The sequence below is a fragment of the Terrapene carolina genome, unplaced genomic scaffold, assembly GCF_002925995.2.
Source record: "Terrapene carolina triunguis isolate 2854851 unplaced genomic scaffold, T_m_triunguis-2.0 Scaffold35041, whole genome shotgun sequence".
In the NCBI taxonomy this organism is placed as follows: domain Eukaryota; kingdom Metazoa; phylum Chordata; order Testudines; family Emydidae; genus Terrapene; species Terrapene triunguis.
Window position 1 is genome coordinate 1 of NW_020699392.1, and position 12492 is coordinate 12492.

General features: G+C 47.0%; 1 protein-coding gene across 1 annotated transcript; it reads right to left on the reverse strand.

Annotated features, from left to right (window-relative positions):
• Positions 1 to 760: 760 nt before the first annotated feature.
• Positions 761 to 12094, reverse strand: LOC113405324 (ubl carboxyl-terminal hydrolase 18-like; the record flags this gene model as incomplete). Its single annotated transcript, XM_026646447.1, has 8 exons — positions 761 to 1043; positions 1541 to 1590; positions 3534 to 3665; positions 4829 to 4999; positions 5817 to 5912; positions 7719 to 7865; positions 9057 to 9136; positions 11949 to 12094. Coding segments are annotated over 8 exons (871 nt in total), but the record flags the coding sequence as incomplete, so codon positions are not given.
• Between the last annotated feature and the right edge of the window lie 398 nt (positions 12095 to 12492).

The following is a 12492-nucleotide window of genomic DNA, read 5'->3' on the forward strand; positions in this document are numbered from 1 at the left end:
CCCCCCCAGATTTCTCAGACCCCCTTTCACTGGGACACCCAGCAGTGAGAGGCAGCGGCTCCCCCTGGCTGTGGGTCTGTGCAGTGCGGAAAGGGAGGATGCATCAGGGCGTCTGGCTGAGCTCTCCCCTTCCCACCCACACACACCCGCCACGCTACATGGGGCTGTTCTCCTTCCCTGCTGCTGGAGCCCCAGCACTTCCTGCTGCCTGCTTTGTAGACCACCCCCAGGGGTGAGTCAAGGGGGCATCTTTAAGAGGAAGCCCCACCCTGGAGCCCCATCCAGCCCGAGAACCCCAGGGGTGAGTGAAGGGAGCAGGCTGGGGGGGGCAGTGGGAGCAGACCCTGTTGCTGCTGTTTCAATGCATCTGCAACCACAGCTTGCTGCTACTGGGGGTGCATTGAAACAGCCGCAGCCTCCAATGTGCATATCAAGGGGAAGGCGATTTGGGGGTGTCATTTACCCCCCCACCCCACCCCAACAAAAAGTGACTGATAATTCTCCAACTTCTTGTTAACTGAGGTGATCCAGCCCCAACCACCATCCCACCCTGGCACCACCCAACCCTGATGGCGCATGGGGGACTGTGCATCCCAACTGTGTTGCTCCTTTTGTTGGTCTTGATTTGAACACTTACTAAGTTGAATGAGGATTGTTCAGGCAGGGAGGCTGCCTGCAAGCTCTGTGGGCAGCACAGGACAGAGAGCAGGAGGAGGAAGTGGTGGCTCTTCTCTGTTGTCTGATACATATCAAGTTCCAGGAGGTGGAGGCTGAGACAACACAGGGGGTGGTCACGTGCCCCCACAGAACCTTTCCATTCCCCCATACACACACTATACACAGTGACGTGTCACGGCTGAACTGAGTTCAGGTCTCCCACTCTGCTGTACTGATGGATTTGTAGATATTCTTCTTGGAACAGGGTTGTCAGATTCCATAAATAGGGTGGGGCCTGCGTAGAGCCCCCAGGTCCCTGAAGCAGGCCTGGATGAGGCTACTTGGAATTCTTTCTCATGTAAACCAGGAGATAGGCAGTTTCACCCCTAGCAGAAGAAAAGAGCAAAACAAATGTGTGCATGAGGCGGGTTGTAGTTAGACACACTCCCCAGGGTTAGCTTTTTTTCATTTGTCCTACCATAGGATCAGGTGACCTCATCCTTCCTTTTGCACCCCAGATAGCACTGTAACTGTGACTGGGTAAAGGTGCTATATTGGCAGGATGGATTCTCTCTACCTTTTGCTCTCTTATGATTTATCAGTGCAGAGGGAGGAGTGAGAGAGACCCTGACTGACAGGGTCCTCAAGTGGTTAGCACCTCGCGCTCTTTATGGGCTGGGTGGCAATGGGGGGTGAACAATGAAAGATCTCTTTTGCTCACACACTTGTGACTGTACAGTATTACTACAGCCAGGTAGTAGTGGCCATAATGTGAGAAGTTGTCTCCTCAGACAAAGACAATTCAGATTGTTTTCCATACCACCACTAACCCCATTCCTTACCCCAAAGCAGTATCAGATAAAATAAAGATACACCCCCTTACCAGTGGGTATGTGAATTTCCATAGGTACATTTGACATCATCCCACGATACCTGCAGTGAATCAAACATACATAGAGCGCTGGTAAGAACTCTTAAGTGCTGGTTAGACACATCATAGACTCTCCGATTTAAGGTCAGACAGGACCATCGTGATCATCTAGTCTGACCTCCTGTACGTTGCAGGTCACAGAACCTCACCCACCCTCTCCTGTAATAGACCCATAACCACTGGCTGAGTTACTGAAGTCCTCAAACCATGCTTTAAAGACTTCAAGTTACAAAGAATCCATCATTTACTCTAATTCAAAGCAACCAGTGACCCGTGACCCATGCTGCAGAGGAAGGAGAAAAAAAACCCAGGGGCTCTGCCAATCTGACTTGGGGGGGGGGGAAGGGGAATTCCTTCCCAACCCCAAATATGGAGATCAGTTAGACCCTGAGCATGTGGGCAAGATCCAACAGCCAGACACCTGGGAAAGAATTCTCTGTAGTAGCTCAGAGCTCTCCCCATCTAGTGTCCCATCTCCAGCCATTGATTATATCTGCTACTAGCAGTCGCAGACGGGCCACAAGCCAGTGTAGGCAGTCTCATCATACCATCCCCTCCATACACTTATCGAGCTCAGTCTCGAAGCCAGTTAGGTTTTTTGCCCCCACTGCTCCCCTTGGGAGGTTGCTCCAGAACTTCACTCCTCTGATGGTTAGAAACCTTCACCTAATTTCAAGCCTAAACTTGTTGATGGACAATTTATATCCATTTGTTCTTGTGTCAACATTAGCCATTAACTTAAAGAACTCCTCTCCCTCCCTGGTGTTTATCCCTCTGATTTATTTATAGAGCCTTTGTTTGGTTAGGCTAAACAAGCCAAGCTCCTTAAGTCTCTCTCATAAGGCAGGTCTTCCACTCCTCTAATCAGCCTAGTAGCCCTTCAGCTGTAGTACTGTGTGCAGTTCTGGTCTATCATGTTTAAGAAAGATTAATTCAGACTGGAACAGGTGTAAAGAAGTCTAACCAGTGCCTTGTATAATGGTAATAACACTTCCTTGTCTCTACTGGAAATACCTCACCTAATGCATCCTAGGACTGCATTAGCCTTTTTCACAGTCGCATCACACTGGTGGCTCATTGTCATACAACAAATGACCAGTACAGCCAGGTCTTTCTCCTCCTATGTCACTTCCAACTGACATGTCCCCGGCTTATAGCGAAAAATCTTATTGTTAGTCCCTAAGTACATGAGCTTGCACTTTGCACTACTAAGTTTCATCCCATTTCTATTACTCCAGTTTCCAAGGCCATCCAAATCTTCTTGAATGATACTCCAGGCCTCCTCTGTATTGGCAATACCCCCCCAACTTTGTGTCAGCTGCAAATTTAATTATTGATCATGATAACTGCACAGCCATTCCCCAGGGAGGTTCTACTCATCCCCTTCCAATAATTGCAGGTCCACTGGTAAGGGGGGGCGTACCCCATAATCTTCTGTGAAAGGCAGCTCTATTCTATCTACCCCTTTCCTAAAGGGTCTATTGAATAACTATATGAATGTTGGATAACTGTATCTGTGAACTACACCTTAATGCCTAAGGACTATACTGTCTGCAAAAACTGGCAGCCATTTTGTGTTCAGTTCAGTGCATGTTGTTAAAGAAGAGAAACACGTGGTGTGCTCTCTTAGGGAGATCATTTAAGTTATTGCCTCTTTTTGTTCTCCCAATCTAAAATAAAAGTCACTTGGACTGAAAGTATCCATTTGCTCACTGTGTAAGGAAAACATGACACTTCTGGTGGCTGGTCCCTCTTCTTGGTTGGCACTAAATCATCCACAGACATTTGTAGCATAAGGGAATGGGATGGAGAAATGAACTCAGCACCAGTCCAGCCACACACATCAATTTGAGTTAGAGGTGCTTTTTTTTTTTGTGGGCATAATTAGAGATCAAAAGAATGCACAGCAGAGAAGACAGAAGAGTTGTGGGTCTGGTTTTCTCACCTGACAGACACTGGAATCATTGAAGCAGTACCATTTGCCTTCTGTGAGACTCCAAATGTAGGCACAATAGTGACCAAAGCTGGCTAATCCCGAATGAGCAACAACACCAAAGAGCTCATACTGCCAATCTGCCTAAAAAGAGCCACAAAGAGATACTATCAATGCAGCAGAGACCGAATTCTGGCTGATGAGCAGAGACAAACACCCATAACAGAAGTCCATTTCCTTCAGGAGAAGGTGAAACATCCTCCCCAGTCAAGCGAGGCGACAGGACGATGATGGCCCTGTCTGGAAGATGAAGATCATTTTCTTCAGTTTTGTGTAACGGGAATTCTTCCTAACTATTCAGTTCTCCCAAACAGGCACCTGGATACCAAGGCTCTAAATGCTTCATAAATACACCAGTTAGATTAGATGTTCCTGTTGTTCTTATAGCCAAATCCTGGTTCCGCCACACAATCTGAAGAAACCGGTTGTAAGCAGGGAAGTTTCCTGGAGACTAGGTGGTGGGGAGAAAGGAAAAGTTCCTTTCCAAATCAAAGTATGGAACAGCAACAGAACCAATCTGCAGCCAGAACTGCAATCTCAAGGCCTTGTTGCTCCCTCATGACTTGAGGAATACAGGAAGTTTGACCAGCAGCTCCACATAGGCACATATCCACCAGCTATGCCCCTGTCCTGTTGAGATGAAACCCTCCTGCAGTGGCATAGATGGATCCCTGCTAAACACAGTTCCATGGCATGCACCAGTGTGTAGATTGCTGTGAGTGGATGCCCCAAACCCTGGCCTCCCACACAGTGAAACACCAGCTCTGCTGCTCGTTGAGGCTTCAATACTGATAAAGTTGGGGGGGCGGGATGCAGGCCAAGGCAGGATTTGTCTCTCAGACACCATTGTGATTAAATAAGACATAAGGGGAGTGTGCCTTGATCTTTTCTGTAGCAAGCTGGAAACAAGGCAGCACTGAGACAGCCATGCTACCTGGTCTCAGAAGAAGGAAGGTATACGTTTTTGAGTCAGGTCAGCGTGGTAGATGGCCCTGGTAGCAACTGTCTTGGTTTCCTGGTTTAGCAAAGTCTAAGCACAAAAGTTGCATAGTGCCTGAAAGGGTTAAAATCACAGGATGTAGAACACCATTAGGTACAGCTAAAGCCCAGGGCATGACTCTATTAGAAAGATGGAGAACATTGAGGGTAATGTCTGTCTGACCTGCGAGTCTCTTCTTGTGAGAACTGAGTGAATAGAAGAGAAGGAAATCTGCTTCCCCAAAGTGCAATGTATGAGAATGTCTCACCTTCTCTTTGGCATCTGGGTGACATTGCTCTTGTGTCAGGATCTGGTTGAAATCAAGGCTTTGTGGAAAAGGCAGAGAGTAGCTGATCTTCTGAGTCCAGGAAGATTTCTTGTAGTAGAAGCGCTTTAGGTGAAGGGTAAGGGTGTGTGGCAGACATGTTAGCCTCATGCCCTGCAAAGCAATAAACACTTGATCTGAAAACTAAAGAATCAAGAATGGATGAAGATGCTGAGATCAGTGTGAGTGCAATTAGGGTGGAGAATGGTTAGTGGTACAGTGAATTAATTCCCCCAACCTATCACTTTAGAAGATCACAGTTCAGCTTCAAGCATATATAAAAGGCACTTGTTCACATTTTATTCCTAGAACTGGAATAGCATGAAGAGCTGTAGGTCAGAAATACAGGCATAGTTGTTTGGGGGATCCTGGAATGCAGGTGCTAAACATTTCTCTCTCTCTCTATATATATATATACACACACACACACACACCTCAGCCTTAAGGTGTCCATTTTGTGCACTTCACTTTCTGTCTACTATCCTTACCCTGAAGCATGTACTATTCATTGTATCTGCTCCCTCTGCCTATTACACAAGGACACAGGAGGGAATGGAGGAGAGCACCTGTTAGAGAGATCACAGCAGGCACAGGCAGGCATGGGAGTTGCACGGTGCAGCATGGTGGGATGCTGGCAAGAATAGTGGGGCTTTCCTACAAAATGCAGGATGGGTGAGAGATATGCTAATAGGGAATGTCCCTATTGGGCAATGGCCTGCAAAGGAGACTTTGAGCAGTACTATCCTAACTTGGGTGAGTTATACTCACCCTGACAGATACTTGAGGGGTCTTTCTCTTTTATTTTGGCAACATTCATATAGCTTGTCTTGCCAATTAAGCCTCACTGCACTGCTATACGCCTGCAGTGACAGCACTCCCACCCCAATGGCAATTCCATGTCTAGGCAGAATTAGGGGAAACACTCACTTACTTGCAGACATGGTGTTTTCCTTTCACACTGTTCACAGAGACACATGTTGTTGTCAGTCAGCTGCTCAGGCTGGAAAAAGCAACGCAGGGTATCCTCCTAGAAGCACAGAGAAGGATTCTATCAGCCAAATAGAACTCCTCTGAGAAGTTACATTTCTATTTCTGCTTCATTTCAAAGGCTGTAGTTTCAAGGCAAACCTTCAGAAGGTATTGTATTTCAAGGTGTCTAGCAAAGGAAAATAAATTGGTTTTGTTGCTGCTTTATTGTGAATAAAGGAGACCCAAAAGGCATGTTGGTTGGTTTTAAAGGCTTTTTTCCTCCTTTGCTTCTTTTTCGCATTAAAAGTTTAATTTTCGCCTCTCCTGTTTCCCTCTGTCATATTGTTGTACTGTAGTTTAGGCTCCCTCTTAGGTTATAAGCTAACACAATTTTAAAGAGTTAAACTGTTTGTACATTAGGTGTTAGGTGGTGTTTCAAGTCATCTTAGCCACATCAAGTTACCTTACTCCCTTTTAAAAAAACACGTCTCCTAGTCTACACAGGCCCAGACAGAGCTCCAGTTATGCTTTCTGTTTAGTTCAAACCCTAACAACCTGGTTTCATTTTCTTTTCCAGCACAGTAAGGAAGGGAGTAACTTAAGCAAAACATTGTTTGTTCTTACAGATGCCAACACATTGTTTAAGGAGTGTTCTGTTAGAAAGGCTGTGGATCAAGCACAATGGAATGTGCAACCCTACACCAAGAGCATGAAACTGCATTTGTGGACATTTTGGCCTACATTTTCAAAAATGATTAGTGGTTTTGGATGCCTTCATTTTTGTGGGCCCAGTTGGAGAAGCCTCAAAGGGGACTGATTTTTGGAAAGTGCTGAGCACTCATCCTCTGAAAATCAGGTGCCTTTAAGGTCTCTCAAGTTGGGTTCCCAGAAACTGAGGGGCACAAAATCACTAGTCACTTTTGAAAATCTTGGCCTTCTAAAACTTCCCCTTCGCCCCAGGGCTTGATCACGATCCCATTTGAAGTCAGTGTCAAAATGCTCATAATCCCCACTTTACCTATCATCCAATGTTGGAGTCTTTAAAGAAGAAGTAAGGGAACGCCCTTCTGGCATGTTGGAATGGCATTCTGGAGCATTCCAGCACAACTCAAGCCCTGCTACAACCCCTCCTAGCCCACAAGTGGCTATGCACACACACACATATATTGTGATTCTGCTGGATCAGAACTCCTACCGAAATTCCTGTTTTAAGAAACAAATCTTTGGATTGATCTTAACTGGTGTCCCCTCTTTCTTTGGTCCCTGAGACAACAGTTGAAGAGATAAGGAGGACTGTTGATTCAGGAAAAAGGTGTTGACGTGTAAATGTAATTTACAACCTCTTTAAGATCCCTTAAATGTACACTGCTACAGCAGTGCAAAGGAGCCTTAGTATAAATGAGAATCAGGCCCTTTGAATCCAAATATCATTGAACAACATAGCACCTATCTGTCTAAACATTTATACGACCCCCTCATCACTGTAGTATCCGAGCATCACTAAACACAGTACTACAGTATTAATAGTATAAGGACTCTGTAGGCAATTGCAGTATTTCTGCATCTAAGCTCTGATAAGCACAGAGAGCTTTTAGAGGAGGTGTTTTACCCAGAGAGGGGAATCCTAGCCTGGACACCAGAATTTTCCCCTACGCTTTTCAGAAAGGAGCCTCAAGAGCTTAATTTTCCACCTGTAAATCCACCTGGGATAAACAGAGTTTTACATCACTTGAAAGGTCAGTATCCCTTGCACAGACATGGGTACAGCCCCTAGGAGGAGAGGCACTGGAAGTGGACGCCTGTGCCTAAGCGGAGTGGACTCTTTCTCCCCATTAAGTGAGGAGTTTTGGATTGCTGAACCTACCAGTGTCTTCAGTCGCTGAGAACAGGAATTAAACATTGGGAGTGGGAGGCTTAACATGTTGCTGTCCCTCCTTGTTTCAAAGGAGCACTTCTGACAAACCAGATACTCCTGCACCCAGATAGTGTACAGCGTGGTCAACCTGTCAGCCTGAAGAGTAGAAAAGAACAAGAAATGGATATGAACCACACAACTGATGCTTTTCCCTCTGCAGGTGTGACAGTGGCTGTCTTGGACACTTAATGCAGTGTCACTTCTTTAGGACTTGAAACCAGATCTTTCATCTACCTAGACAGAGAGTACCTCACAGCATCTAAATGAGGGCAATATAAATCAGTGGTTCTCAACCAGGGGTACACAGAGGTCTTCCAGAGGGTACATCAACTCATCCAGATATTTGCCTAGTTTTACAACAGGCTACATAAAAAGCACTAGCGAAGTCAGTGGAAACTAACATTTCATACAGACAATGACTTGTTTACACTGCTCTATATACTATACACTGAAATGTAGGTACAATATTTATATTCCAATTGATTTATTTTATAATTATATGGTAAAAAGGAGAAAGTAAGTAATTTTTCAGTAATAGTGTGCTGGGACACTTTTGTATTTTATGTCTGATTTTGTAAGCAAATAGTTTTTAAGTGAGGTGAAACTTGGGGGTACGCAAGACAAATCAGACTCCTGAAAGGGGTACAGTAATCTGGAAAGGTTGAGAACCATTGATATAAACGCCATGGGAGATTACATAGTCAGGCTACGGTAGCAATAGGGCCTTAACTGTGAGACACTTATATGTATACTTTTGTATTGAACCTGCATGAACAAACTGTGCTACTAGTGTGGAGGAAAGTCAGCATTACTGTTTACTGTTAGCCTAGGAGCCTCCGATGGGAGGAACTACCATCCAGATAATATGTAAAACATTACTGAATATTAGAGGCAGCTGACAGACATTAATGCAAGGGGGAGGCTGTTTAAAGATAATACTGAACAATATTTATGTACATTTGAGGTAGGAAGAAACATGAGTTAACCAAACCCAATTTTGCAAAAGGAACGTGTTTTTTCCTATTAACAAACAATCTCCCCCACAAAGGGAATTACCACCTTGGTGTGGTCTGAAAGATGTACGGATACATTTTAATTGAGACTTGAATTGCCAAAGCCCATGGCTGCAAGATTCCTTGTGGCTGGGAGGTGAGAGGCAGGATTGCTTGGTAGCAGGATGGAGGTGACTCGTGTAATCTCACAGAGAACCAAGGTTAGTGAACAGGGAAAGCTGTGGAATCTCTAGGGTGCAGGTGGCACGTTCCTTTTTTCAGTCAGAGCACTTACCAGCTGCCCGTCTGTGATTTGACTCTTAATTAGGTTCCAGAGGCTCAGGAAGAGTTGAGCAGCGTCATACTGGACAAACACTGGACAAACAGAGACATTACAAACCAACATTAGCATTGCAAACAGCACATTTCATTCCTTGGAGCCCCTCTCAGAGACCTGAGGTTTCCGTCCACTTTCTTATCTGCAGTCCTCCCCGGTCTCAACCCCCCCATACCATGCCAAGCATCTGCCTGACCTATGTGAAAAGGTGGAGTTTCCCCTGGAGTCCAGTCAATGTCGCTCTTGAACAATCTCTGTGTCTCATTACAGAACAATATGAGGCACCTCCTTCCGACCCAGGGGCTGAACACATTGCTACCGCAGCACTCCCTGCCAGCTCAAGAAGTCAAGTACTATACAGGAATCTTACACTTGGAGTTCTCACTGGGCCCAGATGGCACATTTACAAACCTAGATGCGTGGAAGATAGTTTTCTGCAGGGCTTGCTTAAAAGAGCCCCATTGAGAAAATGCCTGAGAGTCGTACTTAAGGAAAAATCCTGTGCTTACCTCCATGGAGCAGAACCAGTGTAGCTCCACTGCTCAAGCTGGAGCGAGGGGGGCAAAATTTAGGAATCAGGCAGAGAGCGCACACATACTGCACAGCACAGAGCCCTGTTCCACGGAGGCTACCTGTGCAGTAGGGGCAGCTGAAATGACCTTTGTGGAATGGCTCCACAGCCTGTGGCACAGTGTTTTTACCTTCAATCTCCCTGCAAGTCTGCCCAATGCCCAGTGCAGATACTTAGGCTGTGTTCTTGCATAAGGATCTGCTCCTTAATTTGCATACCACTAAGCAAATTACAGTCATCCATGCCTCTAATATGGAGGTACAGCCCATAGAGTTTACAGGTCCCAGGATTTAGTAGTCCATCCCAATCCAGACAGAGCATTGTAGGCTAGAGTCTACTGCAGGGGTGGGCAAACTATGGCCCGTGGGCCGTTTTAAGCCGGCCCGCAAGCCGCACCAGGTGCCTCAGCCCCGCTCTGGCCAGGGCGCTGGGTCGGGGGCTGCACCAGGAGGCTCGGCCCCGCTCCAGCCAGGGTGCGGGGTCGGGGGCCACACCAGGAGGCTCGGCCCCGCTCCAGCCAGGGCGCTGGGTCGGGGGCCGCACCAGGTGCCTCAGCCCCGCTCCAGTGCTCCAGCTGGGGCGCAGGGTCTGGCCCGCACCACGTGGCTCCCGGAAGCCACGGCATGGCTCCGCTCCAGCTCCTACACGCTCCAATGGGAGCTGCAGGGGCAGTGCCTGCCCCAGCCCTGATCCCCCTCCCACTCTCCAAACCTCTTGATCCCAGCCCGGAGCACCCTCCTACACCCCAAACTTCTCATCCCCAGCCCCACCACAGAGCTCACACCCCCAGCCGGAAGCTGCACCCTTTCCCACACTCCTGCCCCAGCCCTGATCTCCTTCCCGCCCTCTGAACCCTTTGGTCCCAGCCCAGAGCACCCTCCTACACCCCAAACTCGTCATTCCCATCCCACCCCAGAGCCTGCACCCCCTCCCCCCCCCGCACCCCAACCCCAATTTTGTGAGCATTCATGGCCCACCATACAATTTCTATTCCCCGATGTGGCCCTCGGACCAAAAAGTTTGCCCACCCCGGTCTATTGTGTCTATGCGCCATTCGTCCATATTAAAGACAAGAGAGAATGTGGGCCACATTGTAAAACTCTGTGAGATTTATTTGGCCATCTCTCTTTAATTGGAACAGAGAAGGCTAAATGTAGGCAACTCAATCTCAAAGGGACAGATTTAGCTCTGATGTAAGTAGGCACACACAACTGCTTACCCTCCTGCCTATACCATGTCTGAATTTGCTGGTATATCTCTACTGTAGCTCTCTTAACAGTGTCTTGTTCTGCATTCTACATGATAAAGATTAGTCCAATATATATGCAAAATTTTGCACATGTATGTGTGTGTTCACACGGACACACACAACACTAATCACTACTGATTGCATATGTACAATAATAGATCTGCTTTTGACACATGCTCAGCTGGAAGGTTGATCTGATCAGGTCTTCTCTCAGCATTTATGACAGAGCTAAAAAGTTGGATATGTCTTATAAGCTCAGGGATTTGAATGAGTCCAATCATCCACGTATCTTCCTGCTCTTCCTTCCAGCTGACACTTAGGCCATGTCTACACTTACAAGCTTACAGCAGCAGAACTGTACCAATACAGCTGTGCCGCTGTAAGAGTGCTCATGAAGCCGTGTTATGCCGATGTGAGAAAGCTCTCCCATTGACATCATAAAACCAGCTCAACGAGTGGCTGCAGCTATGTTGGCGGGAGAGCGTCTCCCATCAGCATAGCGCTCAGCACACAGGCACTTATGCCAGCAAAAATTCTGTCACTCAGGGGGTGGATTTTTTCATACCCGAGAGACAAAAGTTTCGCCAACATACGTGCTAGTGTAGACATGGCCTTATTTTCTAATAAGAGAGAGAGAATGCAGCTTCCCCTCTATGATCACGCCAATATAACAAGGTATGTCAAGCAGTAATCTGACTCCCTCTACTCCCAAAGCATTTCACACCTCTGCCTAGAACCAAAGTGCCTCTCTTCACCTACAGAAAAACATTCTGCTCCTATAGAATATGTGCAGCCGTCGCATCCCCTGGCCAAAAGTGAGGTCGCTCTCCAGGGCGTCGGTCTCCCCTGATCTGGAAATAAGGCCCAGCTGCCCTTCCCCAGCGGGCAGGCTGCTGCAGCCAGCATGGCTCTGTGCTACCACTTCTCCAATTCCTAGAACACATGAGGAGGTGAGTCAGAGGACACGCTGAGCTTATTAGTGCTTGGTGACTTCCCCTGTTCAGACGGGGCCTGGCTGGTTACTGCTTACATTTCAAATTGTGCCAAGTGAGACAGCTGACAAGTTCCTGGGGATACACGGCTCTCCGTTTGCTACGCTGCATCTGTTCCAACAGCAAGAGCATTTGGTACGGGACACTCTTCTTTTGTTCTATATGTACCGTCGGCACTCTGATCCTGTGAATAGAAAACGCAACAGGAGCAGTGAGCAAGCATCACAGGTATGAAGTACCAGGCATCACAACCAAAGGGGCGGAGTAAACAACACAGACAGCAGTTGAAGAGGCAACCATTCCATATATGCCTTCGATAAAAGAGTAAAGAAAGAAGACTTGCCAGCAGGAGGCAGCTGCACTACCTCAACCAGTGGGGCAGGTAGCATGTTTTAAAGAGAGAGGCCTTGATTCTAAGTTTCTTCATCCCTGCATTTGGGGCAGAATGGATGGGCCAGAAATGCCTTTAAGTCACCCTGGGAAATGAAGAATAGCTGTAGCACAGTGGGCTCCAGACATATGTACCTCTTCCTGCCCTTCACCCTCTCCCTTCTGCCCCAACACACCCAAAATCCTGCCCAT